At 38.4% G+C, this 27,774-nt stretch overlaps 1 protein-coding gene across 6 annotated transcripts in view; it reads left to right on the top strand.

The window, feature by feature from the left end:
* Positions 1 to 27,774, top strand: part of SLC10A7 (solute carrier family 10 member 7) — a 156,045-nt gene that overhangs the window by 34,814 nt on the left and 93,457 nt on the right. For all 6 annotated transcript variants that reach the window (XR_010372755.1, XR_010372754.1, XM_064450293.1 and 3 more), the window contains one exon: positions 15,967 to 16,005. Coding sequence is in view for 4 of the 6 variants with exons in the window: in XM_064450293.1 (XP_064306363.1) it covers positions 15,967 to 16,005 (39 nt within the window). In the remaining 2 variants the exon portion in view is untranslated. The remainder of the gene's footprint in view (positions 1 to 15,966; positions 16,006 to 27,774) is intronic.

Below are 27,774 nucleotides of genomic sequence, written 5' to 3'. Positions count from 1 at the left end.
GACTGCCCCTTACATATCTGTGGGAGCAGTGTTCTCTAGCTAGGGCTGATGAGCATCTAGGGGTTACAGGGCCTTATTTGTTCTGCTGGCACAGCTATGTATGGAAGAAAACAGTTGTCCATTGCACTAATGCGCTCCTCTCTGGTTAAGGATAAAACCACAGGAACTGTGCTATCAAGGAGCAAGGGCTGTACAAGTAGTCAGGAAGAGTCTTGCAAAAGAAAAGGAAATTGTGGTTGAATTGAAGGATAAATTGTGAAGGAAATTAAAATACATCATCAGCATGGACCTCATAGTTTGTCACTTCAAGGAAATATGTTTTTTTATTTTTAATGGTGATGTTGGCATATGAAATATATTTTAAACAACATGTATATGTTTTGCTCCCTAGTGCAACTTTTATATCTAGAAATTTCAGGAGCGTTCACTATTTTAAACAGCTCATCACAACTGGAGCACGTCCAGTATCAGCAGCTTCCCTGTTACTTAACTGAGCCATTGTAATGTTCTGACCTTGGGCTGTGTAAAATAAAATTAAAAATATCTCCTATTGACTTGAGACATGGGTCTGATCTAAAGGTTATGCCATGAAATAAATAGAAAAATATGTATTTCTAGTCACAAGTTGATTTCTGTTCATGTGTTCCATTCACAACATTTGAATTTATAAGAAAAATGATGAAAGTAACTAACATTGCAGCTTTCTGTTGTCCACTGGCAACATGTCTGTAAGCACAAAGCATTCACCACTAACAGCAAAAGCTACTTGATGACTTGGTTATACTCAAATTCTTGGCAGAGAATTCTTGCTGTTAAATTTATGGTTTTCCAGCATGTCCGGTACCGCTTGTGTTACTTCAGTTTGTGGAGTTTTTGACCTATAATTTGGAGAAGGAACTTAATTAGAACAAACCTCTAGAAGACTATGAGCATTCAAGGGATCTTTCTTCTAATCTCTTGTAATTAAAAATGTCAGCTCCTTTTTGTGGTTTATGGATAACCAAAGTCATTTATATTTAAAGGTGTTGAAGGAGAAAAGCTGCAACTAATGTTCCAAGTGCTATTCAATTTTACATCATCGATGTGATGGTAATTGGTTTGTGGGGCAAAGGAGACAGTTGGAAGGATAACGAGATAGTTGACAAAGCTCTTCCGCTCTAAATTGCAGGTCCTAAAAGCCTAAGTCAAGTCATAGTAGATATATGAGCTTGTGGCTGTGTCAGAAGACTCTTGACTATATTAAAATATTTTGCAAACCCCTAGGTTATCCTAGTGTTTTACTGGTGACCCTTGTGACCTAGAATAAATTCAACACAAAGGGCTATTTTTAACTGCGCCCCCCTTCCCAGTTTGGAGGGGCATGCTGCTAACAAGTTATCATGACTGTGGTGGCAGAAGAGAATGTGTACGTTGTGAAAATTAATTGCTTGTAAGCAGTTTTTTTAAAAAAATGTGTCATGATTTTCATAATGTGTAGTTTTTGTTACCATTATGTAGTTGAGGAATGTTAATAGGCAGAACTCCGTAACAGTTGCTTTCTAAAATATTTAAATTATATAGCTGTCATTATTTTACGTGGTCTTTCTCTGACAGACTATTGTGACATGGATTACTGCACATTACACTTCTTTGTACTGATAATATAACAACCAAGCATTTAAAATAAAATATGAAATTGCTTCTGAATACTTCTTTCTTTGAGAGGGCTAGAGAAATGAAAATTAATGAGGTTAGGGAAATTTTGCTTCACAAGTGATCAAGTAAATCTGGCTTTGCACAGTCTGCAAAACATGATTTTAATAAGGCTGTACTACATTTCAGTTGTGCCTTCCATTGTTAAGAGGAATTAGAGAATATGTATTTTTTTATGAAATTAAAAGTTGTATTAAAACCAAAGGCTTTTTTCCTAGTCTTTGAGATGATCTTGTATAATATGAAGAAAATAGTATCTTTTACTGGTATGTTTATTATTCTTCTTTCTTGTTAAGTACTTGAGCTTGTATTCTGTGCAGCATATCTACAGTAAAAAAAAAAAGGGGGGGTTTGTAAGAGAACTGCATTGAAATACGCTGCAGAATAAACATAAACGTTTTCTTTATTTAAAGGGCTCAGTAGAGGGGACATGCGAATTAGTATTCCAATTTGCAGTTTGCTACCTAAAGTGTTTGAAACGCGGGACTATTTCTTAGATATTAAAACGTTAGTTGGGAAGAGTAGTACAATTGTAAGCCACCCTTAAATCAGATGGTTTCATGGGTCTTGCATGTGAAATAAGCATTATGTGGTAATTCTTAGAAATTTCTTATATGCGTGTTTGTGCAGCTGTAACCTTGTCATGGGCTCTATTCCTTAATCGGTAGCCGTGTCCTGCATGGTGGCAGGCCTTGTACCAAAGACTGTAAGATAGCTTTGCTGCCAAAAAATCCTCCAGTGTTGCAAACCCCAGAAAGAATGAGCAAGCCAACCCTGAGCTGGTTTCCTTGGATGGCATGGCACAGAATTAACAAAGGCGTACGTCTGCCTTTTTGATTTTTCTGGCTTGTTCTTTCAGGGAAAAATCCAGAGGATAGATAGGGCTGAAACTTGCATCTGGAGAGCAGTGCTTCGTATTTGAAATTTTGTTTCAAGGTCTGGTTCCTGCTGGCAGCAGCAGCAGGTCCTGGTTAAAAACCCTAGACCTTCCAGAAGTTAAAAGGCAAGGAGCGAGTTGGCTGGAAATGACGCGGCAAGGTACGTTCAAATTGTAAATAAGGAGCAGGCACGTTAAGTAGAGGTGGGAAAATGGATGCGTGTCTTCTTGCGGGAAGGTAATTGGGCAGGGGGTCCTGGCAGGCCCTGGTGCGGCCGAGGTGGGGGCGACTGCCACAGGTTGATGGGCAGGTGATCCGTTGGCTTCCACCCGGGCGGCGCAGGAGGCCTACCTAATATGCTGTCTGCCCTGAGGGCCTGTGGGAACGCGGTTGGATTATTATGTTAATGCCTGAGCCTGCTGCCCTCTTCCTATCCCAGCTGGGCTCCCTGTTGTTAGGAACTGCTTTGCTCTGACAGTGGAGTAATATACTTCATGATTGAAAGGGCAAAGGGGCTCGCAAGAAAAAAGAGCAGGCCTGCACAGATATGTAAATGAAGGGGGGAAGGCTGTAGGAGGGTTTGCTCGTAGGTGCGGGTAGAAAGTTTATTAGGAAATGAGTAATATAAATCTGCTAATTGAATTGTTATTTACAAGTCCCATTTCCTGATTTGTTTCTTTGTACATTACCCCCCCTAATGCTGATGTACAGTGACTTTGAAGTGCTTACCAAAGCAGGCACTTAGGTTGATTTATTTTAAACCAAGGTGCTATAACACACTGGTACCAGTGTACAATGCTGACAATGGTGTATTTTTCAGGACTTTGTTTACTGTTTCGTGCTCTGCCACTATATTGCTACACTACAGCTTATAGCAGTGATATGATTCTTTTATATATTGTAGGTAAGTATATCACCCGGAATTTTGTTGATACTTTACAAGAGTAGGAGATAGATACACATTACAGAAATGTATTTGTTATGGTGTTAGAGCAAATCAAACTTTGATTCGATGAGGTGGTGACTGTGTTGTGATATTCTTCTGAGGTCTTTTCTGCCATAGAATTGACTAAACAGCGACTTGGTTTTAGAATGAATGTATGAGATATGAAAATCTGTTCTGTAAACAGATTTCCCCCTCCCCCCGGTGATAATGATACGGCCTGGTATACAGAGTCTTTATCTACCTTTTATCAAGCTTCTATTAGTGGCAAAACTTGACTTGAAATACCAGCCAGACATGATTTCTAATATCCTTATTTGTCTATTTTGCCTTGAAAGGGCTGATCACAGACTACTCAAAGAAATAGCTGTAAACCTAAATTAAACTTCTTAAAGTGAGAGCTGTTTTTATGAAATGCAGCTAGTGTGTCAGATAGGAAGCTGTTCGATAGCTGAGGTGTTTTTCTTGTACATTTAGCTGGTACTTGGTGTTTGTGTAAGATGTGATTTCTGATTGCTTCTAGTGAATAAGGTGACTTTTGCTACTCTTCACGTTTGTTTGCATATCCAAGTTCTGTTCCTTAGTTTTGTGTTCACATGTATTGCTACTCTGCATTGCTATTACGAAGATGCATCTGTCTTGGCATCGGGACCTCCTGCTGTTGGCAGCCCTTGCACTTTTGACCTGGCAGTCATGAATGCACTTCTTAGGCAGTGTTGTCCACTTACCTATCGTAGGGCATCATATGTTACTGATGTACCTTAAGGTGGAAAAGAATTCTGGATCTAGATTTTTTTCTGCAAACTTACTTTGTCTGACTGTGTAGATCCAGGATGTTCTGGGCTGAAACGGCATGACAGAGTGCAGTTTTGCTTCCCACGCCCCTTGCCTGATTGGATGCCCATGATGAATAACGGTCACGGAATAGGTAGTACCAGTATCTGTGTTCTGCTGGAGTCTTTGTACTTAACACAGAATTATTGATTTCTGTATCAAGTTCTCCTTGGGAGTTCTTTATGGGCAAATTAGAATGTGTTGGCCTTTTCGCTACAGTTTATCAGTAAGGTGAGAAGATAGTTTTAACCACAAAATGCTGGAAAATAGATAGGTGTTTTTAAAGACGTGTTTTCCAGTTGAAGGAGTTTTTTTTTCCAATAACAGCATTTTTATTTTTCTTCCATATTGCATATGCACCTAGTTCTTTAGTAACTGCTTTAGAAATATGGAAGTTGAGCTACAAACGATGTTGGGTTGGGAACTTTTCCATTCTTTTTTCCTTCCCGCTATGTATGCAATTTAGACTTTGTAGAAATATTTCCACTTTCTTTCAGGGAAATCTGTATATAAATATTTTTTTTCAGGTCAGGTTAACTGGGGTCAGTTTTGCAAACAAATAATTTTGACTCAGTCCACATTTTTCAGTGTAATTTAGGTGCTTCATGCTTTCATTTCTCTTGATAAACTGATCTCCCTGGCTGTACCTTCTCAGTGCATCATAAGAATTTAGTAACGGTGTTGCATTGTGGATCAGCTGAAAAGCTTTGTGCAGAGACAAACAAAAGCAGAGGCCATCTTGCACTAGACACCAGAGCAATTCAGCTGGGAGCAGCAAAATACCAAAATGAAATGGTCGAAAAAGAAAAATTTCAATTGTTGTATGAAATGTGTTGATTCTAGAGGAGGGGAACTTAAGCTTAAAGCAAACGTTTAGATAATGGAATATCCCTAATGCTGGATATTCCAGTTTTCAGCCAAACCCTGGATGTAAATGGAAACGGTCAAATGCTGCCACAAAAAGCATGTTCAACGCAGACAGCAAGTTTATGACCTTTTGCAGTAAAAGAAGCTTGTGTGTTTCTTAGGCTTGCACCCAGCACAGCTCTTGGTGAGCCTCTGATCTCCACAGAACATGAGTAGACTTCTGTATGTGAAACCCATAGGTTTTAATGTTTTCTCTCCACCTCTCCTTCAGAGAAGTAGTGGTTGTATAGTATTCTATTGCATTAGAGAACAAAGTAAATTACTTCAAAGAAGCAATAAAAATATAATTTAGTTGAGTCATTATGTATTTTATATATGCGTTTGTGTAATAAATAAATATATATATGAATGAAAATTCCAAAGAAGAGTTTCAGCATTTTTGTAGTTCATGTTGTACTCCTACTGCTGGCCAAGTAGTTGTGAAACCAAGTCCCTGACCTAGACTTGGTTGTCATTTGAGTATTAATCCTTGCACTTTAACAAAGGCTAGCCCTCCTACCACACCCTCTTTGGATTAGAGGGTATCGCAGTCCTTCTGGAAAATGGGGACAACTAAGTGATCAGAATTTAAATATGTTTTAGGCATACTTCAAAGGAAGGGTGGGGGTAAATACCAATGTTGTTGTTAATTTGTTTTCAGAGAAAAAAAATCTTGGAGCTTCAGCTGTTACTGATCCACTGCTGAACTCCGTGGGCAAAGGCTGGGGATATGTAATATGTAATGATGCACATTTATGTGCTTACACACATACACAGAGTGAGAATGTGTAAATTATAGTTATATGAATTGTCAATTTAGATGTCAGAAGTATCTGAGCAACATTTAAAAGAATGTAGTTACTTGTGTCACGATTGTTCCTTTTTTATCTTTAGGCAGTGACTATAGTGCTGTTCTTTATAGTATGCTACTTTTCTCTTCCTTCTCTTTCTACCTCTGCAGCATGCAGAGCTTTGGCTGGGCTCATAAAAAGGGAATTTCCAGTACCTTACGATACTGGTTTACAGTAAAGCCTAACCTTTGGGCTAGGTTTAAAAAAAAGAAAAAGAACAAAACTGTACTACTTTGAGATATGGGCAGACATTTGTCAATGAGATGAAAATATCCATATTTTTTAACTGTGACCTGTGACGCATTCTGACATGACCTTCAGAGATTGGGGTTCATGGATCTGTGCAGTGGGCCACTTTACTTTTTATTTTACAAAGCTGGTACTTCAGCCAGCCTCCCCGTGCTGTGGCCTTCCTTGCACTAGTGTTTTATTTCCCGTCTCCTGGTATTGCACTACTAATAGTGAAGCTGTTCCCAGTGGTACTAGTGACAAGGACTTTAATAACAATGCCATTCTGAGCTGGTTTGAATGGCATAGCAGTTAAAATGTCTGGTTCTACTACTAACTGCCCAGAAAGCAATCTGACAGTGGGATATTTATAGAAAAATACTGGTACAGGTACAGCCTTACAGTTAATGCAAAGGGCACCTTTTAAAAAGTGGCCTTGTGCTTCCATTTCACTTCAGCAGGGAAGTAATACTCTTTGGAGTTGTGGGATGCATTGTTTAACTAGACCTCTAATCATGTTATGGATGATGTGTCTCCAGGAGAATCAGGGGACAAGACCTTTAAGTGTTTTTATCACAGCTTAAGATCTCAGAAAATGTGAACTTAAATAAAAGTATGTTTGGGAGGTTGTTATTGCTCTGTATCCTTTTGAGGATACCTTCTACAGTAATTTTTTTTTAGAGAGAAACTCACTTACAGTTATGAAGTGTTTGACCATAAGAGATCAAGTTGGCAGAGTTACTTGTATACCACTGTTCAGCTGAGCCTCCTTTATTAAATCATTGTTCAGCAGTCCATTTGTTCTGGTGCAGGAGCTAGTGCCTTCACTGCTAAGGTAATAAGCCTTGAGTCACTGACAAATACATGATGTGCATAAGGTTTATGGGTAGTTTTCATACCAAAGTTTCAGTAGATTATTTCCTTTTTGCCCTCTATTTCTGTAGCATGGTCTATTTCATGGGTCAAATACATTGCTGCTGAGGCTTATACTTTACAGTACGTAGGTAGAAGGGGGACGTTACCTTGTTTCCCCATGTCTAGGAAAATTATGGAAATAGGCGTTTCATTTGGGGAGAATTACATACAAAAAATTTGACTATATGTATTCCTGGGAATCTAGAGCTTTCTGGTATGGCAGAGCTGTATGAAGTTTGTGTAGGAGTAGGTCAGATGATAGAGTGTGGAGTTTGCTGGTACTTGTGCACATATGTACTCAGTATGAGAAAGCATGTGTTGTTATGAGTCTGTCAGCTTTAAATCACTGCTTGCTTGAATGTTTATACTGGCTCTGGGCAGTAATCTTAATATTTGCATTTACAATTTTAAGCAGAAGAGAGAAAAAGAGAAACTGCCTCTGTTTGTTCATGTTGGTATTCAAAATTCCACTGTAGACGTTGAGGTTACTGCTCCATTGGGATGCATGACGTAGGAACCAACACTGGAAGGCACTGTGTCTAACGAGTGTGATTTTGTATTTTGTACTGCAGCTGTTTGGAGGACAGGAAGGTTAAGCTGCGGCTTCAGGGTACCACTGGGCTTGGGGTATGGCTGGTCAAGGACTGTCTCACATAAGGACGAGGTGAGAGTTTTGGCGTCTGTCTTTGCTGACAGCCCTTCTCATTGACGAAAGGAAATTGACAATGGTCATTAAAAAGAGGAAATCTCCCTTCACCTTGGCATCCCGTGAGGTTGTAAAAGGTGTGTGTTGCCCACATTTGTGTTTCTGGGTAGGACCTAGATAGGCCTTTTCCCCAGTAAGCCTTGTGAGCATCACACCAGTTTTGTATGCTGGTAAGCATCTGGTGTGGGTGGATCTGTGGCATTTAGGATAAAGCAAAGAAACTATGTACAAAGCAACTGAACGTTGTACAGCTCATAGCCTGGGCTAGTCAGGCACTGTGCATTATGTCTCATGAAGTACCTCATCTCTTCTGTACCTGAGGAAACAAAGTCTTGGTTCTTTCAGTGTGGAGATGCTCATTCCAACTCATGACAGAGGTTATTCCTTCCTGGCTTTCTTCGTGTGATCTTTATGATACTGATGTCAAAGGCTTTTGTTTTCCTTCTGCTCGGTTATACAAGTAATCTGAAGTAAAATGATCCAGCCATATAGGACAGTTGCTTTCCAGCCTTTGCTCAACATGATTTCCTGTTACTAATCTATATATTAGTATTGGTGGAAATCTGACAACTGACACAGAGGTTCCTGAGATCTGAATGCTTAATGTTTGTCATTCGAATTGTTACCAAATATTTACATTCTGATTTTACTCTCCGGAAAAAACCATTATTGTATATACTCTCCTGGTTTTTAGTTGTTTTATACTGCCTCTGAATGAAAAATATCATGCTGCCCCTCCAGAACTCCCTTGAGTCATGCCAGTTGCTCACAGTAGAGAGAAGTTAGCCTTTCTGATGAGAGGAAAGAAAGCAGGATAGTTTTCTTTCTCTGTCTCAGTATTGCTGAAACTATTGGTGAAACAGAGAAATCCTCCAATGGAAAGCACCATGTACACTAAATAAGTGTGTCTAAAAAGCCTGCCTTTTGACGTCCTTTTGATGGATGGTTTTGTATTTGTAAATATTACTGCCAACAGCCGGTGATGGTTATGAAGAACTACAAAAATGGGGGAGTGAAAGACTGATTTTCAACACAAAGAACTTGGCTAGTAGGAGGCAATAACTCTCTGCTAGCAGAGCCCCCAGCTTGTTTCCATGCACTGCTTGTGGCAGAATGCTGAGCCTGGCTGAAGCAGCACAAACTTATACTGTGGTGATGGCAACCTCAGCCAGCCTGGAACAAATCTGTAGTGTGGGCAGCTTCGGATCCATAGCTCAACGAGGTGTTTTAGAGGACATAATTCTCTGGATGACGTTCCCCTGCTGAAATGCAAACAAAGAGCATACTGGTTATTCTGTTTTCATTTTCTGGTGCCTTTTCAGGATCATTTCCATAAAACTGATGGTTATTGAACACTGTTGAAATAAATAAATATTTTCATACTGTCAACGTAGATCTACAGGCAGGTTGGGGGTGAGGTGATATCTTTTTCACAGTCAACAAATTGTGTTTGGGTCACAAGGAACGTGGCAGTGGATAAAAACATCATCTGCTCCATATCTTGGTGTGTTTTTTTCTGTTAGTGTTCTGGGGTTTCTTTGGTTGGTGGGTGTAGGGTTTTTTTGGGGGGCAAGGATTGGTGTTGCGTGTGTTTGTTTTTTGTTGTTGTTGTTTTTTTCCTTAAGAGGGTAAGGTTATGTATACAGTTTCAGTCCAAAAAAAAAAAGAGTAATTCAGTATTTTTTAAGAGACTTCTCAAGCATCAGTTCACATTTTTATAAGATTTCTTTGCGCTTAAAATTTAGTTATCATCAAAGTCTGTTTTTTGGTTGGTTTTGTATTGTTTTGTTGTTTTTGTTTTTATGGTGGGCTTTTGGGGGTGAGGTTTTTTTGGTCTTTTTTCTTTTTTTTTAAATGAAATGTGACTGAGGTGCCCATCGCATATGCAATAAACGGAGCCAAACTCACATGTAAGATGGATTCCACAACTTCTGTAGAATTCAATATGGAGTGTATTTACATCTCCAAGGGTCAAATCTAGGCCCTATTTGTTTCTCAGAGATGATGCTAGAGAGTTAAAAAGGCATATGCTTTGCCTTTGAGGGGGCAACTGTGCACCCAGAGATTTTGTTGAGCAGTTAACACTACCTCTTCTATTTTTGTCATGCTGTAGCAGGATTTTTATATGCATTTTAACAGTTATTTAAGAGTCCCCGTATGCTTAGAAAAGAATCTGAATATATGTGCCTTTTTTAAAGCTGCATCATAACTAGGTTATTCCATCAATACAGTAGAATGACTGGGAGCTGCAGTTGGAACAATATGTAAAAATACAGCTTGTAAAAGATTTCCTTTATTAACTGTCATCATCCACAGAATATATGTTCAAATAAACGTTGTGTAATAACTAAATTTGAGATTAATAGGCCCCTTAAGAAACAGCGAAGTCATTCAGGATAGTCAGTGAAAAATAGCCTGTAAGACTGTAACATGCACATATTGTCCTGCTTACATGCTCTCTCTGGTGTCATTCCCATTTATCAATGTCGGCAGGCTCTGTTCTCATTAAAACACTCTTGCACAAAAGCAACTTAATTTTCTTAAGAGAAGAGGACACCTGATTCAATTTGGTGCTCAAAACCAGGAACTTGAATATATATATTTTTTCCTGTCTGAACTCAGATGAATAGTTATGAACAGCAACACAGATTAAACCTTATTAGGTATATTTATATTCTGTTTGCAGTAACAGTGCTGTGGCAAATAGCTTTCTACAGAGCTGTAACATCTTATTAATGGAAACAGCAGTTAAGACATGAGCTGCGGTAACACTCACATGAGATTTTATTTTTAAATAGGAGATTGAAGGAGTTGTTTAAAGGGACTCTGCCGACTCATTCAAGCTACTTCTGACGTCCTGCCTTCTTCCTCCACCTTCTCGAACTACACTGAGCTGTTTGGGTAGATAAAATTTCCTTTTCTGTCCTGTTTGGTCAAACCATTTCCATCACTTCCGTCAGTACTTTTTTTTTTTTTTCTCCTTTCAGTTTTTTCCTTCTTGTCAAATACGAGATGTGGATCTATTACATTTTGCATTAGTAACATGGACACTGTAAAATGTGATACTCCCACATTGTGTTCTCTGCTCTCTACTGCATAATCCTGCAGTAGTACTACTGGAGTCCTTGTCTTTCTCCAGATCTTTTCTATTCTTCTGGGTTTTTCTCTTCTTCATTGTGCCATGTGTGTTGAATAGGGTATTTAGTCTTATGTGTGGTACTTGAGCTGTATATCCTGCTAGTGCATGTCTGAAAATGATTAGGTTTCAACCGCAGGTAATTGCAGACGTACATAGAGTAGCTTTGTATGACGCCCAAACTGCTTCCGTCTGAGACAGTTTGAGGCTGTTTATCACTGTGCATCTGTGGCCTTGGCCCTGGAACACCCTTTTCAGAGAGTGGGGACAACTTGGGGCCAGACAGGTCCTAGTGTGCATAGCATGTACTCTCAGCTGTGGGGTGCCTGGGGGATGCAGGTCCTTTGTAAGCGTAGGGTTAAGTACAGTTAGGAAGGTTACCTCCCTAAAGGCTGCCAAATGACACTCAAGAATGAAACATTTCAGTGTTAAAAAAAAAAAATCTATGTATTGGCGAAAAAGCCTTTTACTTTTTTGTGTGGTCCACATACAAAGCTATGAGGCGCTCTTGTTTCCCGGTGGCTGTGCAGTGAAGACAATTGTAGTTCCAGTTGAGTTGTGCATAATATTTTCATTCAAATCCTGCTGATAGTGATAAAATGTTGGTTTTTGACCCAGGTGTTCCAAATGTTGCTAGTGAACATTTCTTTAATGTAGTTCTGCTATATGATTATCAAAAGATATCTAGTCTAATAATTTCCAAGATAGTTTAGTATGATATCAAAATAAAAGGAAATGGAACAGAGTTAATAATGCATTCTGTATTATTTAATGCTGTTGAAAACTTAGCGTGCCTGTTTGATTTGCTGCCCAGTGACATGTACTTGAATGTTGCATGTACTTGCTGCTGCATTCAGGTACCCTCCTCTGGGGAAGTAGTTGTGGCTTTGCCACCTTCTGTCTTTTACTAGCCTTCATTGCTATGAGGATTGTCATGGATCTTGTTGCTGTCACTGTTACAAATCCTAGCAGTGTTTTCTGTACATGTATTCCAGGATAAGGTGGTAGTGAAGGGCTGAAGCTTTGTGCTAGGCTTAGGTATGGGAAGAGGAAAATTTCTGCCAAGTACTGCCAGATAAGTTTCCTGCAGAGGTGGGCTGGCTACTTCTCGTTTGAAAGTGCTCTAGGCCATCCCTGGAAATGCAGACCAGTGAGAAAGAGTGAGATCCCTCAAGCCCAGCGCCATGCTGAGTTGACTGAAACAGCATCTGCTTAATATTAAGTGTATTTGTTGTTTAGTGGAGCTAGTGCGTGCTATTTTAAACTGGAGGTCTACATGCTCTTCTGTACTAGCCCTGTTAAAGAGTACTGGCAGTGACTTTCAGTCTTTGTTGATGTAAACTTGAATAACCGGTCTCATTGTTACCACTGCTGCTTCTGAACGTGGTCTGATCTTGCATTCCAATACATGGCTATGCATTTTACCTTTTGAAAGGATCTTACCATTGATTTTATAGAGAACTCTTCCCTCATATTAATGGTAAGTGCAATGAACGGTTTGCAAACACATGCAAATCTGAACTTGGAGTATTATAAGGACATCTAAATGTTTTCATGTTTTATTGTTTCATTTAAGCTGATGCAGATAGTCTGATATCTGTTGAAGCACAAAAGGAGCAAACACTAAAAAAAGTTATACAATAATAGTGACTAATAAATGTTTCAAATAGAAAATGAAGAGCCTAGCTGTATCATGTGTCAGCACTAATGTTTATTTGTATCATCCCTCTAAGGATCTCAGAGTGCTTTTTAAGCAATGAATTAATTTTGACAATGCCCTGTGAGGTATGTAGGCAATATTATCCCTCTTGATAGAAGGGAGTTGGAAGCGCAAAGTGTTTAAATTCTACAGGGTCATGCTACTAGGTACGTTTAATTACAAATCGGAGCAGTTGATTCAGTTACTACTAGTTTGTTTAAGCTGAACCAGACTCACAAATATAAGCCCCAGGTTTGTGGGTATGAGAAAAAATTACTAAGTTTATTTTTCAGGGGAAATGTTTATAAAGCAGACTGCAAATAGAGTAATCGACATGTGTAAGTCCTCCTTTGCTGAGGCAAGTAATCTGAATTATTATAGCTTAATTTGTTGTCTTCCTGACTTTTTTTTTTTCATCTTTGCCTGTAATGAGCGTCTAATCATCTGCCATAGATGATTTCTGACACTTTGGAGTAAGGGTATTAATAATTGCAAACTAGTGTACCCTTGGACCAGGCGCAAATTATGACGTTTTAACATGACTGGCTGAATATCTGAAGTGTAAAATTTGTCTAAGATTGTTGTCTTAGTACCTATTGTATGCCTGAGAATATAAAAAAAACCAACCAAACAAACCACCAGAAATCTTCCTAGTGGGTCAGATAGGAAGAAAGAAAAGAAGTTTGTTGACGGCCAAAATATATACCACCAGAACCACCTGGTATGTTGTCTTACTACCATTCCAGGTACAGAATTTCTCCTGGAAGTAGAAATGCAGCTTATTTGAAGTAAAAGAAATTTAATGTCTCTAGATGATCCTCGAATCAGGATTGGTAGCCGCTGGTGTGGCTAAAACTAGACACACAGTGTCCTTCTGAGCATATTGGTTCTTGGCAGCTTCTGCTTTGTTCTCTGTGAATTGTTGAAATGACCAGGAAAATGGCTGAGGGCCATCTAGCACTGAAGTTATTTCTCTTGCGTCACTAGATGTGGTCTGGCAGGCTCACCTGCACTGTAGGCAGAGCCTGGCCTGAACCCAACTTCTGGTAGGACCAGATATTTTTGGGACAGGGAGGTAAGTTTAGCATGTTAGGGAGAGAAAGACTAGTTTTTATGTTCTCTATCCATTTTATGTGGACTTCGCCAGTTTTCCTGAAGAGGGTGAGTGGTATGGTTCTTTGTAGCAGACGGAAATGTAGCTGTCACTCTGCACGCAAAATCTGGAGGGGGAGGCGGGGACCATGAAGTTTCCTCCCAGCCTTCTGGTGCAGAAGTGGAGCCCAGATGCTTGTGTCTTTCAGATCTTAACAGTTGATTTACACTGTTCTATATAATGTTTTGCAAGGAAGAGATCTTTAAGTCCTTAGAAAGGGAAGTCTAGATCCTCCTTTTTGGATTCAGAGGCAGGATGTAATAAAAGGGACCTTTCTTCATCTTTATCAGATTGAAGTGGTCGAATACAATCAGTCTGTGTAAAAGAATGGCACATGTCCAACAAATACCAAAGAGACTTGATAAACCTGATGGGTTTTTTAATATAATGGTAGTAGGAACCTTAAGAAGGCTATATTAACAAGAGATACCTACGAGGACATCTCCTGTATTGAAACTAATCCCTCACAGTAGGTTTGTGTGCATGGGTGTAATATGTCTTTCCCTTGCCACGTGAAAGTATCAGCTGCACAACTTCAAACACAAGTAGAAAATCCTGATTTAATTCACACTTGTTGAAGATTGTTTTTAGTAGTACTCACTCTTGCTTTCAGCTGTGATGTCTGGCAAGAGGAGCTGTTTGGACTTCTGCCTCTTTTTTATGTTCAAAAAAAGAATGCTGATGAGGAAGAGGTGTTAAAATATGTTACCGTAGTTTACAACTGTCAACTATAATGTTTAATTTAGCTATATCTATTCAGATGCTCCCTCCGCAACATGGAGTGCCATATGCCATTGTCCCTGTTAGTAAGCAAGTCAGCAAAGGTTTCCTAGTCTGCATTTGTTTTTGTATTTGGGCCGCTGAGGAGCTGTGGTCCAGTGCCATCTTTTATTGATAGGGCCAGCAGAGGAGGAATCTAATGAAATTATCAAAGCTTTGAATTAATTATGAACTTGAATAAGAAAGCTAAGCTCTCTAGAGCCAAGGATCTCATTACCCATTCATTTTCATTGCATCCTCTTATGGAGCAGAAGGCAGGTTCAGCTACAGCTCCTACCCTGATTTTGGACTCTATTCAAACTTGCTAAACTCGCTAGCATCCACTTATTATTAATCTGTGGCTGGAAGTGTCCAGGGTGATTAATTTGGCCCTGCTCTAAATCTTCGTGTAAATGGTAGATTTCCCTCCTCTCTTCCCTCTTACCTTTGCTGTGTGGCTTTTCATCATCAGACTGGCTGCCATACAAGAGTTTCTGTTCTTTCTTGGTAATTGGGGAAAGCTATTCAAGATTCAAGTTTTAACTTCCTGGAATTTAATGAGTTAATGTTAAGAAATAATACTGCTACATTATATTTCCTGGATATTTAGGTAAGCACAAACACTTCTAAATTCATTATTAAAATTGTTTATTTCCTTATTTTGAAAGACTATGGAGTAAAAAGTAATGATTAGACATTTTTGGCCTCAGAGGTGTGGGGTGGTTGTGGGGTTTTTTTTTGTTCCTATTTAAAATTTGTTGGTCAAACTACAGAAACTTCTGAATCTGTCAATACTATGTTATGATAAACAATTAAATTAGTTCGCTTGCCTGATCAATATACCATTAAAAATTGTTAGAAGTTTGTGAAAATGTAGTGTTTTGGTTAAAGCAGATTATATTTAAGTAATAGGTCAATATGTAAAAATGTTTCTGGCAAATTAGAGCAAAAGCAGTGGGACCAAGCTTCTGTGTAATATTCCTAGTTCTTGTGGATATTCCTCTTAAGTCTACCGGCAAGGATTTTTCTTCTCCCCCTGCTTTTGTCCATTTCAGCACATTATTTATGAATGCATAAGCTAGAACCTATCAGTCTTCATAAGTTACAGGCCACCGGCAATTTTTTAAGCAGTGGCTAACTGCCTAATGGTCTCTGTGTATGTGTGTATTTGGAGGATCTAATAGCTTGTTGGGCGGGGGAATAACATTTTGTTCTTGTACTGTAGCTATTTTACCATTGTTGATATTTATCTTTTTCTCTCTTCAGGCAGCTGCTATATTTAATTCTGCTTTTGGAAGTTTTTTGGTAAGTAATGCAGTATTTATAGCAAATGCTTTAATAGTCTTATTTTTAACACTATCATTGGTGCGTTTGTATTTTTCACATTAGTGTTTGTGGAATTGTGCCATTTAGCTGGCAAAAATCTGAATCATCTTTCAATTTATGTCACCATACCATTAAATACAGATATTACCATTTCTTTTCTTTCTGCTAAACTCTTCAGAAAAAGTATTGAATAAATTGTCTCTGCTCACAGTAAATTAATAATGTGTAAACACATCTTAATTTTCTCCTTAATGGGTTAACAGAATCTATTATTATGCAGATGTTTCAGACGTGGGCATCAATATATTGATTTTTCTAATAAGGCCCATCAAATACTCATTATTTTCTATCAAGAGGCCATAGATTTTGAAAAGAAAACATGACCCAGCTGATCAGAGAGTAGATGCTAATTTACTCAGTGACATGTCATTTGTTTAGCATATTTCACTGTCAGTGAAGCCACTCAGTGTCTCTGAGGAACACACTAAAATAGCTAGATAAGGGAAAGTAATCAATCCAGCTGGAGATATAACCGTTTCTGCAAAAAGCTAAAACAGTATTTGTGGGCCTGGTGGTCTACAAAGATTCAGAAAGAATGTATAGAACACTAAATACATATATTTATGAAGAAAGGAAGAATAGATTTCTTTTATTGATGTGTTGTTTAGAGACACATTAATGAATATTAAATACGAATTACTTTATATATAAGCAAGCTGCTGTAACTGTTTTATTTATTTAGGCAGCTAATAATTGAGTTTGTTGTTCTTTACTAAAATTTGTGCATGTTTAGAAGTGTGCGCTTGCGATTCTGATCTTGTGTCCCCATAAAGACAACTATGATGTATATAATGAATGAATGACAAAAGAATTCGAATTAGGAAATCAAAATCAAAACTGCAAGTACAAAATAACTCACTTTATGCCCATTTGTTTTATGAAAAGCTGGAGTTTGGGAGTTTATGTAAAGCTGTACCATCAAGAGAGAAAGTTGCCGGGCATTTTGAAGTTATGCACTGTGCTGCTGCTTTTTTGAGGGACCAGGTTAAAGTTAGGAGGGTGGATGTAAGTTTTGTGGGTATAGATGACCATTCCTTTTTTTAAAATATCAATTCCCAAATACTTGTTCGTTTTTGTCGCCTATCATGTTCTCCTCCAATGGAAAGAAGGTACTTGCTGCCTCAAACTGTGGAATCCCGGTGTTAGAACAACTTTTAAGTCTGTGTATCTGCGTGGCATTTTCTCTTGTTGCTTGGCACGAGCATCAGTTCATCTGCTGTCCCTAGCTTTAAGTTCAGGAGGTTTCCCCGAATACCCAAAGGCCTCAGTTCAGCTGTTATTAGGAGAATGACTTTTGGCTTCAAATAAGAATTTAGGGCCCTGAGCGTCTGACTACAGTGCCGGCTCCTAGTAAAGCAACACACATTAATTTATAGAACACGTTTGTAGACCTTTGAAGGAATCTCAGTTAAAGAAGCTTGTTTGTGTGTTCGTGTAATACTCCTGAGTTTGGTTTTCATCTTAGTTCCTTGAACTGATCATTGGAAAGTTCCATTTATGTATAATTACCTTGTTTCACTTTTTTTTTTTTTAAATCTAGGAGCAGCATTGCAGTAACACATTCTTGTTAAAAAAATTCCCAGGAAAGACTTTTCAAAAATATTAAGAATCAGCTATAATCAAACCACAATACCAACTGATTTTGTTTTTTTTTAAATTATTGATTTAAAAAAAAAAAAAAAGATTGTAAAGCGGCCACTATTAAGTCACAAATGTATATGAACACTTAGACACTTATTGTGGTGTCCTAGTTTGAAATCATGATTGTGCAGAGAATATGTATATATGACAGAAAATAAATCACAAATATGTTTACTGAAAGCTTTGCTCTTACAAACTTTTCCAGTTGTGCAACCGATAGGATGAACCTTATGACTGAAAATGCTGTGGGGTGATAGTTGGTCAGGGACCGTAATAAGTAGCCAGAGCTGTTGACCAGTTTCACAGTGCTGTAGGTCCACATGGCCTTTGAGCGGCTTCTGAATGTCACTAGCATGTGGTTGGTCACTTACTTTGTAAGGTTTCCATGAACAACTGGTGAAGCATTAAATATATATTTATGTGTGTCTATATATATACACACATAAAATTGAAGTCAAAATATGAAAATAATTATCCTGTTTTTGAGAAGATAATGGAAGGTCCTGGTGGTGTTTTTGGAAATCCATCAGTTTATATTGGTGTCTAACTTACAGGCTTGGCTATAGGTGGAGATCCTATTTCCTATCTCTTTAATTTGTCATGAATCTAAACCACATTTGCATTTTTCTGACTAGTGTGTGATGATGTGCTCTCTGTGGATGGGCTTAGATGTAGTTATATACCTCTGTGACCATAACCGTATATGTGTCCTGGAGATAATTTGGAAGGATCTGACCATTGGCAAGGCTGCAGTTTTTATTACGTTCCTTGTCTTACAACATGTAGCACGTGGGCAGACTGCTGCACTTGCGTGTAGCCATGACAAAGCCAGAAGGACAGTACGTTGTCTGTTCTCAGACTATGCCCTGTGGGCCAGTGCCTGTGTGTGATAGTGTGAAGCAAGCTGATTTAAAAGGGCTGAAAGATGTGCTATGCTTTAACCTTTTTTTTTTTTTTTTTAATACTAGGAAATGGTCCTTGAGAAGTTATATTAAAATAAACTATGGAACAAAATGTCTGCAGGAAAAGAGTCAGCATAATGCTAGGACGATACTGAGATAGGCTTATTCAGATGAAAAGGAACACGTTGTGATATTCAAAATGTAGAAATGCCAAATATGACTTGATGAGCAGAAATATACTTAGATTAAGCTTTTGGAGGTGCTTTCACTGGTAAAGAGATTTACAGAAAGTACCGATTAACCGCAAAGTAATTCCTTTTAAATTCTACCACAGCCTGTATTCCTATAAATATGCAGGCCAAACAATGCATGGAATGATACTGTACATATTTACACTTAGTTTAATAATGTCCCAGGTCTAATTAAAACACAGTGTTTTAAAGAACTAATTGTTACAGAAAAGTGTTTTTATGTAGCTAGATTAGTAATAACTAACGATAGATGAATTCAATTTACATAAATTTCAGCCAAGAGAATATTTAGAATCATACCACAGAGGATTGCTTTGAGTTGGGTAGTTAATATCATTATCTCCTCCCCTCGTTTAAACAGTTTGGTTTACAATAATTGTGGAACATAATAAGTGATTTCAGTTTTTCCTCTTAATGGGGTTTTAATAAAATCTCATAGCGTTTTACTAATACTGGCTGGTTGGTTATCAGCAAGGTTGCTACTGTAAAGCATGCAAATGCATGCTAAGATCTGCTGAGATAGAAAGCACTGAGGTAGCTGCTTCTGCTTGTAGGAGAGGATACTTGTGCACCTAAAGGCTAAAGAAATTGTCTGGGATGTTAAGTATGGCTCTGCTGAGATTCTTAACATTCTATGCATTACCATGCTTCCTGAGCATTTCTATTCTGCTTCTAAATGTTGTGCTGTAACAGAAAAATAATGCTTGTTAACGTCCAAAGCGCACAGCAGCAGGCAGGATACTGTAAAACATGCTGTGCTGATGATTGTTGTATGATGTTTGCCTGGGTGGCTCAGCTCTTTGGCTTTAAGTTCACCAAGGCATAGCCTGTCATTGAGGCTGTTCTTGCACTGGACTGGAGACATGTGCTCGGCTGAGAGCTAAACTCAATTTGCAGTGACAGTATAAAGCTATGTGCATGGGAGGAGGAGAGGGCCTAAAGTCTAGAAGAGGATGTCCTCACAAAAGGGTACACTGCTAGACTAGAAACAGCCTTGTCTAATCTCTTTCTACTTCTCATTAATCTCCTTTGCACTTGAGACAGTGGGCTTGGAAACTCATGAGAATATCTAGCTTGTGATGTTGTCCAATTCTTTGGTGCCTTGGGGTTGTGAACAGTAAGCATGAAAGGAACAGCCATCAGCTTCACCTTAAACAAAGAACTGTAACCAAAACCTGAAGGTCTGTGATGACAGGAAATCAAGAGGAAAAGGGGATTCAGAGGTCTCTGCTCTGGTCACTGTCACGCTCTTGAAAAACAGAGCGAAGGGCAGCCGAAAATGGAAGTGTTGGCTGAGATTTGTGATGCTGTCTTGGATTAACTTCGCTTCCTCTGTTAAAGCCTATGGGATGAAATAAGGCATGTGTTCAGGCCGTATAAGTCAGTCTGAAGGAAGGAACCTAATCCAAGTGCCCATCATTTCATTAATCTCTTTAGTCCAAATTAAGTATGTATGGTTTTGTTGTTTTATCTAAGGGGAGAGTGCTGGTTCATATTGTTCAAAAACTCAAATAATTTTTGGAGCAGCCACTTGGCTAATCAAATCGAGGCTAGCGTTCTATTTACGTTGTCTTCCAAATGAAAGCTAAAGCTAGCAGGGAATGTGAGGGTTAGCTCCTCACATATACACAAAGCCTAGCTGGTTAATGAAAATGTATGGAGTTCTTATCTACTCTGCTTTAGCAGGCATAATGATTTACACAGCCTGACAGCACTAGTGCAGCAAGTAAATGCATTAGTCATAGTGTCCATTTTTCTTGCAAATTTGTGACACAGATTTAATTATGGGAATGACCAGCAACTTACAAATCTAATTTTGGTAGGCTGAGCCAACTTTTTTATTTTAATAACAATGGATTTTTTAGCAATGATTTCATTACTATTTAAAGAAATCAACCCATATGGAAATAACCAATTGGCTGAATTTATTTACTTTATTTTACCTTAATGGATGTTGAATGGTTTAGGTTTATTTTGGCTTTTTTATTATCACTTTTTAATCTTAGTTATTTCTAGGATAAATATCCTTATCTGGCTTAATTATTTCTAGCACAAACATTGTAAATATTTTTCTAAAATCAGGCAAATGTTTGTATACTTCTTTGTTCCCTTTTAATTTTGTCTTTGCAGTATGAAAAGGGGCAGAACAGTCATCTGGGATTCTCTTTTTTACTGTGCTAGCTGTTTAGAAGAAAATCTTGCCAGGCAGTTTGTTCACAACAGGTGCTGAATTCTAGATTCAGTCTTGTTTAATTTCAAAGCAGACCCGCTTTATGGTGTTCCACTGCACTCTTAGAAGTGGTCTGCTCTTCCGCTGTGAAACAGTACAGTGGTGCTGCTGGTCTGTGCTCCAAATTTGATTCGGGTAGTTCTCAAAATCCTGAGCAACTTCTCCCTGTTAATCAGCCACTTGGGAAGCCACCTCAGTCTCAAAGGATGGGTTTTTGCATGAGTGGAAGAGAATGGCAGATCTCAGCAGCAGTGAGTCTTTTGACCAGGTATTATGTACGTGGCAGGAAGAGTTTGGATTCCATGGAATTTAAATAATCTTGGGAGCCACTTATTGTTGCCTTACTGTAACTTTCTCTTATTATGTGGCTGGTGCTAGGTTCTCTCATTGTTATTTAACATCCTCATTTTGATTTCTGCTAGCTTGATCTGAAATCTCAACGTAAGTTTGGGCATCATCAGCTGTTTCCAGATCTGCCAAGTAACACTTCAAAATGTGTAGGCCTTCACTCTTATTGCATATTTGTGTTCGCAGAATCACAGGTTGGAAGGGACCTCAGGGATCATCTAGTCCAACCTTTCTAGTCTGGATTCCAGTGTATAGCATGCTTAGTTTCATACCTAAGTTTGAGTTAGCTTATACTATTTTGGTACAAGCAAGGTAGAGTAACAAAGCTCACTGTGACAGAGACCTGTTAGCACTGGCTTGGGAAAAGACCCCTTGATACAGATGATTATTTTGAGGGATGGCTAGGCATGTGCACCCATCCCAGTACACGCACACTCTCTCTGCCCCCTCCCAAAGCCAAATTGACAGAGTGGGTGTCAGATAGAAACAGATGCAGTATTTTTTACAAAGTAAAAAACCTCTCTGCTTGTCTGTGAGTAATGCTGAACTCCTTTAAAAGAAAAAAAAACAAACAAACCCCTAAGTATAAAGGTACAATCATCAGAAAGTTAAAAAGAAGTAGATGAGATCTTGATGCCAAGGGACTGAGAGAAATCAGATAGGGGATAACTGGAAATCTCAGTATTATACTGCCTAGATGATGTGGGGTCTGTCTGAAGACACAGTCGATTTGAAAAGACCAATGAAGTCAATAGGGATTTACACGGGCAGCCAGCGCAGACAGTCTAAGAACCGGTTAACAAATAACAGCCCTGCTTTTGGTTATCTTTGAAATGTTAGGGAGAAGGAGGGTAGGTAACAGTAACCAAGAGGAAAGAAAATGTGTTATTAAGTTCTTGGAAAAGAGTATCCTCTACAAGGCCAATGATTAGTCCCTGTATTTTTTTTTTCTAACAGCTAAGAGGAAAATGCATTGAAATCTACATAATAACAAAAAATGAAACTATTAGCTGTCAAATGTTTATAAATTATGTGGGCTGTAGCTGGTCTCAGTGCTTTCCTAGTTTTCCCGTTAGCTTTTGCTACTGAGCATTTAATTAATCTCCCTTGGTCTTATGGGACTCAAGCAGCCAGTTCTTCCAAAAAAAAGTTTATTTAAAGGTAGCAATAAGTAGGCCATTAAATGTATCTCTTTGTATTCTCTTTGCAGCCACAAAATAATTAAATCCTATCTTTCTAAAAATAAATATAACTGGGTATTCTGCTTTTTCCACTTCCTCATATGACAGTTTAGGTAGGATTTTTTTCTCTTGCAGCGACCTTTTTGGACAGCAACCCCATCTAGTGCTCTTGCTTGGCGTGGTACTTGGTGACTGCTTTTGAGACAATGCATTGAATCCCCACCTGCCCCCCCCATTACAGTTTTTATGGACTAACAGGCTCTCATGGAAAGAAATAGCTGAGGATATATGTGCAGTAGCATTTCTTAAGTTAGTAAAACAAGCAGTGAAAATGGAAGTTGCTGGAGAAAATTCAGAGGCAGAATTCAGGGTGTATGTTTGCAAATCGAAAAGATAACATGAGAATCAGAGCAGCTTTATTTTTCCAGTCCAATTGTCATTTACAAATTACAAAGTAGAAGGGAAGATTCAGGAGCTAAAACTGGGCACTCAGAGTGCCTTAAATTTTATGATCTGGCATATTTCTTCTGATCACATAATGTGTGTGGGGAAACTGGAAATGAAAGTGCTCTCAGACTGGCTATGGTATAGTCATCTCTCTTGTTAATGGAAATTGAATACCAGAAATTTAGAAAAATCTTGATTCCATTTTAAATGAATGCTAATGAATAACAGAGTCAAAAGAGTATGCATCTTTGGTAACTATCATTTGGAGAATATCTTTAGGAGGAGATGTATGTATTTAATATTATATAATCAGGTGATTTGTTGGAGTAATATGTAAATCACATCTGTGCTAATACGCAGTTTCAGCATAAAACCAGTTTGTTGTCTAAGGTAGCTTTTGTCATAATTTGTAAAGTTCATAATTTCCCCCTTCACTGTGAAAATACAGCATTTTTTGTCAAAAGAATATACTTGTTTTGGGCTAATTTTTTAGGTTCTGCTTAATTTTTGTTAATGGTCAGGACTTGAAAAAAAAAAACAATTCCACTTGGGTGTGGAACTTTTGTGTCGATCATAATGTCAAAAAGGTCCTGGTACTAGTTTGTGGTGTTTTCTTGTCTTCTGTTTTGGAATGGTTTCCTGTCTTTTTACTCCAAGACGAAGTAAAATGAATAGGGAGAAATATCACTAGTTCCATTAGAAAGTACAATCAAGATGTCTGACTTCTGGTTAAGTCACTGAAGTGCGTATCATGGGATATGTCATATTACTTACTTGAAGTTAATTTTAAAAAAAGTTTGCCCTGAAAACTGCTCTGTTTGTTTCTGACAAACACTTGGAGAAATATTTGGTTACATTGTTCAAAAAGGTGAAAGTTTACAAAACTTTGAACAATATTTGTAAAATGAGATTTAAAGTTCTGGCAAATAACTAGTTATGTCTGTGGGAACCAAATGTTTGTATTTATTTGTTCTTCATGTTAGGTAGGTGCATGAACAAGAAATTGAGAAGGGAAGGAGTATGAAAGACAATTTGGTTTTTATTTTGCCCTCTCTGTAGTATTTTTTTAATACTAGAAGAAGCAAAAACTGCATTCCTCTAGGGCTGTGGCTGTACACCAACATGTAGTGATTTGGCCTGATTTATGGGCAAATGTTCCCTGCAGAAAGATTTAGAAAGGCACAAAATATATAATTCTTCCCTCCCTTTTAAAAAATTAATCAAAAGGAAATGAAAATGTTTTTAAAGTCTACTGTTAATGTTCTCCCCCAAAGTTTTAGCTTCTGTTTGAAATGGAGCAATGATCTTTCTTCTGTCCTGCAGCTTTTAGTCACCTGCGTGAGAAAAGCGTGTGCTAGGGGGAGTGGAGAGAAATTGCTCCTGCATTTGGAACCAGGGGTATTTAAACCCCTGTCTTCTGCTGCTTCATTAGCACTTTGAACTAGTGCTGCTGCAAGGAGGAGTCATTTTACTTGGCATCTGTATTTATTATAAAATACAGTCTGGTATGCTGAGGAGTCACTTACGTGGATGCAGTAATCCATAATGGTGCATGGAGCTCTTTCTCCTTCTGTCCACCAAATGTGGATTCAGCAGCTCGCAAGAGCTGAATTCTAGAAAGCAGTGTGCATGTTTCATGACATCCCCTTAAAAACAGCAATAGCAGTGCTGTATTGTTCTATGCAAACCTTCTTTTACCTTAAGTTGACTCTTTGGGGGAGGAAGAATAACCCAAACACATTAATTTATTAAGCTTCTTGATTTTTGCCCCAGAACAGGTTAAAGCTGTGCCTGGATTTGGATGGGGTTTTTTTGTGGTGGTTCTCTATCTGACCTAGCAGTGCCTGTTCAAAACTCAGCAGCCCGTGAATTGGCAGTCCCCAGTCTCCTGGGGTAAAAACAAGAGGGACATCATTATTACTATAAGCTGAGTGGCTGGAAACCATTCCCCTTGCTGTCAGGGTGACAAATACTGTCTTAATGGAAGTGCCAGAGGTTAGGTCAAAAGCTTTCACAAAGTCTTTTAACTCAGCTAGCAAGGAAGGCATGGTTATCATAAAACTAGAACTTCCTTTGGAAGTTTGTGTTTATTATTTTGTTGGCCTTTTAAAAGGCAGTTTTAGGAAACCAGCATGACCCTTCAGAATGAGACGGTAGTAGTTAATGAATTTTTTTTGAATGGCTGTACTTGCTTTGTTGCTGAGAGGGCTCCCTTCATATTTTTTTTTCCCTTAGCTTCTTTCAAAGTATTGAAACAACTTACAGCTTTTGTCCTTAATGGCACGTTTGGAGATAATGGTTATTGTGAAGGAGGGAGAGAAATATTTTAATTAATGGTCTGTCGATACCTGTATTATTTTAACACTGTTCCATCAGTGGGATAGATTTTTTTCATTTTGACTTAATGTAAAAGCTAGCCCCCCCCCCCCCCCCCCCCCCCCGAAAAAAACCCAAAACACACCAAAAACCAAAACACAAGCAAACAAAAAAACAACCCACCCAAACAAAACCCAAACTATCTTGGAGATAATTCCTTCACTTGCCTTGAGACTCAGGCTTGCTCATATACTTCATCACCCTTCTGGCATGACACGTGAGAAAATTCACCTCCCAGGATCTTCTTTCCTTCTCCTTCATTCCAGTAATGATAAGTAAATTGTTTATTTGTTGCTTATTCTTTTTTAAAAAAGATTGTATCACAAAATCCCTTTTCTAAAATATTTTCTGAAGGTACCTTCTTGGTCAACTCCAGTGTCAGGGCTTGTTGCAAGAATGGTTATGTGACATCCTTTCCCTGTTTAGTTGGTGGAAGGTCAGACTAGATGATCATCTGACTTTATCTATGAAAAACTCGGTATGTTGTACAAAGTGGAGTCACACCCTAAAGAGGCTGTATGTGAGCTCTGACAGGGTGAAGCATTTGAAAATTCGCTATTTTCTACATCCAAATAAAAATAATTCTTTTTACTTGTATCTAAATGGGGTGACCACCCCATGTCAAATGGAAAATTTTGTCTGTTGTTTTATGAAGATGGGATGTTGTTTCTACATTTATAAACCATGCTTCGTATTACCTCCTGGTTTTCAACCAATGTCTCAAGCTCAACATTGGACAATTTCATTGGATACCTTTATACTTCTAGTGGTTAACTTGACTAAGACTGTGCATGACTAGTAACAGCTTTTTTGCCTGACATAAACTCACTGGAAGAAAGCTGCATGTGGTTTCACCCCCTCTGCATACTCTTTATGTATCTCTCTGTAGCGTGGTATGATACAGGTGCTAGTGTTGATGCCCACCTGAGTGTGAAAAAGTCATTCTAGCTTCTTCCTCCTTGTGCATTTGAGGCATGTACTAATGGCCTGAAAATGCCCATCTTACCATGCCTCATTGCTTAATTGTGGTCTAGTTTCTTTCGCACGTTTTTACCACTGCATGGAAAGTGAATGTTAACTATTTGAAGGAGAAATATATTACATAAGATTAGATAACATGGATAATGTGAAAGCTAGGTTTTAAAAAAAACTAAAACCTTTTAATAAAATGGAATGTCAAATATATGAGCACGTCTTTCAAGAAATGATCAAAAAACGTGAAAAGTTTCATATCCTTTTTAAAGTCAAGTAATTATCCACCATCATATAATTTTTTATTAGATGGACAGTACAAAGATGAAAGAAAATTTTATAGATAACATTGCACTTCACAGCCAACTGAAGCAGGTGTTAGAAATGCAGATTAAGTATACTGACTAAAGACTATATAAATTTGAAGTGAAAATGCCACTGGTCTACTTGCAGTGCCCTGCACGTGTGAAGTTTCAGATAGTTAAATTATTAATTTTATTGTGTGACATAGTGAAGCAGTTAGGGAGAAGGTCTTTGTGTGTTTATGATGGGGTGTTTTATCCATGCAATATTTTTAACTGTACGTGACGGGCACCTAACAGAATTGGCTTCATTGTGTAAGCTTTGCTGCGGAAAGAGAGTACATAATGCAGCTAGATATATCCATAGTGTAAGTTTATTTGCCAGTTAGGTGTTTTACAGGAACATGCAGTGCAAACACACAGTTGTGGATAAACACAATTTCTATAAATGAGGGAGACTGAATGTTAGTGGTGTTGCTGTACAAATCCTCAGACACTGGGAAATTTGTGGCTGGTCCTTCAGCACACTCCTGTCAAAGTGGTATAAGGTGTTAATTTACAGGTCATTCTTTTCTGGACATCATAGGCTTTGTGTAGACGTTATGGTTCATCATGTACAGGTGTCTTACTTGTATGGGTCATGTGAAGCTTGTTTAGGGTTTTGTTAGGAGGGTGTTGGGACAGGGGTTGAGGGTGTTTTCTTTTCTTCCAGCAACTAACCTGCTAATAAACTGTATTAGCCTGTGAATTTAATTTTGTCATGACTTATCAGGTGCCTGGAGCTAGTAATCAATCTGTAGGAGGTCTAATTCTTGGATAAATTAGAACTGGAAGTGGATTGGGAGATAGAATCTCTTAAAGAAAGTGAGGAGCAGTACTGAGGCCCTTGCTCAGCATGAGGGACAGTCAATTTTCTTCTCACTCTGGAATGTTGTGGGAAGAGGGTGGTAGGATCCCTGTAATAGCATAACATCTGCCTAGCGAGAGAGGCAGTAACAGGGACATGGTGCTGTCCTCTATCACCTAGAATGACTGCAA

Source organism: Phalacrocorax carbo, chromosome 4, assembly GCF_963921805.1.
Source record: "Phalacrocorax carbo chromosome 4, bPhaCar2.1, whole genome shotgun sequence".
Taxonomy (NCBI): domain Eukaryota; kingdom Metazoa; phylum Chordata; class Aves; order Suliformes; family Phalacrocoracidae; genus Phalacrocorax; species Phalacrocorax carbo.
The sequence above is the reverse complement of the archived record's forward strand: the minus strand, read 5'-3'. Positions and strand labels throughout refer to the sequence as shown.